A 3048-nucleotide genomic window follows, 5' to 3' on the forward strand; every position below is an offset into this window, starting at 1 on the left:
ACCACCTGGACACCCTCGAGAAGGAGAGAGAAATATGGTTTGCAAGCTTAAGAAGGAAATATATGGTTTAAAGCAATCACCACGTGCATGGTATGCAAAGCTAAGTTCAGTACTCATCCAGAATAAGTTCAAAAGGAGCTCTGCCGATTCTTCCTTGTTTATTAAAAGAAGTAATCTTGGTACAACTATAGTTCTAGTGTATGTTGATGACCTTGTGATTACAGGAGACAATCAACAAGAAATTAGAAATCTTAAAGCAATGCTTCATTCCAGATTTGACATCCAGGATTTAGGAATACTGAAGTATTTCCTGGGATTAGAAGTTGCTTACTCAAAGAATGGTATTTTTCTGAATCAAAGAAAATATGTGTTGGACCTGCTGAAGGCTACAGGAAAAATGGGAGTAAAGCCTTGTGATACTCCTACAGAAATTGGCAACAAACTTAATAATGATGGTGATGTGTTAAGTGATATTGGGTCATATCAAAGGTTAGTAGGTAAGTTAATTTATCTCACTGTTACCAGACCTGACATAGAACATGCAGTAAGCTTAGTCAGTCGTTATATGCATACACCTCGTGTTAAACATCTAAATGCAGTAACTAGGATTCTACATTATTTAAAAGGATCACCAGGAAGAGGAGTTTTGATGACAAAGAATGAAGCCTATTCAATTTTTAGCTACTGTATAACAGCATATTCAGATGCTGATTATGTTGGATGTCCAGTTGATCGAAAATCAACAACAGGGTACTGCATATTCTTTGGTGGTAATCTGGTTACATGGAGAATCAAGAAACAAAATGTTGTTTCTCGATCAAGTGCTGAAGCAGAATACAGAGCCATGGATTCAACAACTTGTGAGATTGTTTGGCTGCGAGCATTACTTAAAGATTTAGGTTTGCTGTCACCTCAGCCAGCTAAGATGTTTTGTGACAATCAAGCAGCGATACAAATCGCATCAAATCCCACCTTTCATGAGCGTACAAAGCACATAGAAGTGGATTGTCATTTTGTTAGAGAGAAGGTATTGGCCAAAGTAATATGCACTCCCTTCGTTCGTAGTCATCAGCAACTGGAAGATGTTTTTACTAAGGGTTTACCTGTCAAGCAATTCAATGGAATTCTATCCAAGTTGGGCTCCATTGATATCTTCGCACCAACTTGAGGGGGAGTGTTGGAACAAAGGAGAATATTTGGTTTCTCTATTTATGATTGGCTTACACTGCAAGAAAATATTCTCTAGATATGTTGCTATCTATACGAATATGTGGCATGTATAGGATATATATATACACTTCTTGTAAAACCTCCATTGATAATAAGAAACCCTAATCATTCTTCTCCCGTGGACGTAGGCTATAGCCGAACCACGTTAAACTGTGTTTCTTCTTTAATTTGTTTTAGTTAACTGCATAACATCTTATGCAGATCCAATATTGACTGCATAACATCTTATGCATACCAACACCTTCCAATGAAAACTTGAATCAAAAGAAACCTCTTCCTAATGATGATAAACTCCATCGAATATTCACAGGCCAAATAAGATTGAGTTTGTTGTATAGATCCATAGTTTTAAGAGGATCCGCCCCTTTTGGAAGAGTTAATCTTCCAATAAAACAATTTTTACAATCTTCCACCCCCTTCTGGTATTCATCCTCCGAGATCCGGATTGATATGGTATCACCTTTAAGGCAAGGTTTAGGTAATTGATCTACACAAACTTCTGGTTGTGTGTTTGTCAGTATGGAGGCAAAACTAGGTTTAGCACAAACCCTAGTTGTTTCTGCTCCAGATGTAGAATTATCCGTAGTAGTTCTGGGAATCACTTTAGGAGAAGAAATTGATGTTTAGGAAATCCCATGGAAAAACAGCAGTAGCCATTTGTCGAAGGATCAAATCTAGAAGAGGAAGGGTGAGAACGACGAGAATCTTTCATGGAGCTAGAATCGCCAAAAAAGCTTTCCTAAAAGTTAAGAGCAAAACATTTTTCGGATTCATCCCAAAAATTGTTGATATAATGTATAGACATACCCCCAACATGGAAAATTTTGCACATCTGTTATGTGATCATCCGTCCGGATATGCATGTCAGGTTCAAGATAAAGATAATATGTTTCTCATTAAACAAACTCACAGAGAGAGACTTACAGACAAGAGGTATTCATAATACCTCATTAAAGACACTCATCACCACACAATTACTGACCAAGCAATAATGAACACGTGTAATAGACCGCTCACGTTAGACAGTGATAGTTACAGTTAAGCAACAGAAAGTCATGTTTACAGACTGTCCAACATAGACAAACACCCCCCTTCAAACTGAACCTTCCAAAGATCTTTGTAGTTGTGAATATGAAGTTTGTCTTTGAGCATTTGAAATCTAGGACCAAGAAGACCTTTGGTAAAAATATCGGCAAGCTGATGTTATCACTTACGGTGAAATACTGGCTTAGAAGCAAGAGAGATACTGCTGATGTTATCACTATGTAACAAAGTTGGGATACTGCTGGTGTTATCACTATGTAACAAAGGTGGGATAGGTAGAAATATATGCAAATCTTGAAGAAGTTGACATACCCAAACAACCTCAGCAGCTGTGTGTGCAAGAGCACGATACTCTGCCTCTGTACTTGACCTTGCCACAGCGGATTGTTTCTTGGCACTCCATGAAATAGGATTATGGCCAAAGAAGATGCAAAAGCACTAGTAGATCTGCGATCATCTGGTGATCCAGCCCAATCAGCATCACTAAAACCTTGTAGAGCTTTAAGACCTTTGAAACAAACCATGATCAATAGTATCTTTGATGTAGCACAATATTCTTTTAGCAGCACACATATGCACAGTAGTAAGCTGATGCACGAATTGACACACTTGATTTACATCAAAACTTATTTCTAGGCGTGTCTAAGTCAAATACTGCAATGCTCCAACAAAGGATGTGTACTCAGTTGGATTATCCAACACGTCACCATCAGTAGCAGTCAATTTTCCATAAGAAGAGCTGGAGAAGAGCAAGGCTTGGCACCAACCATTTGA

At 38.1% G+C, this 3048-nt stretch overlaps 1 protein-coding gene across 1 annotated transcript; it reads left to right on the top strand.

Moving 5' to 3' along the window:
- The first annotated feature begins 259 nt into the window (after positions 1 to 259).
- LOC113345901 (uncharacterized mitochondrial protein AtMg00810-like) lies at positions 260 to 1857 on the top strand. Its single transcript, XM_026589550.1, has 2 exons — positions 260 to 489; positions 1749 to 1857. The coding sequence occupies exons 1-2, from the start codon at positions 260 to 262 to the stop codon at positions 1855 to 1857; spliced, it is 339 nt and encodes a 112-aa protein (XP_026445335.1).
- The last annotated feature ends 1191 nt before the right edge of the window (positions 1858 to 3048 follow it).

Source organism: Papaver somniferum, unplaced genomic scaffold (assembly GCF_003573695.1).
Source record: "Papaver somniferum cultivar HN1 unplaced genomic scaffold, ASM357369v1 unplaced-scaffold_84, whole genome shotgun sequence".
NCBI lineage: Eukaryota > Viridiplantae > Streptophyta > Magnoliopsida > Ranunculales > Papaveraceae > Papaver > Papaver somniferum.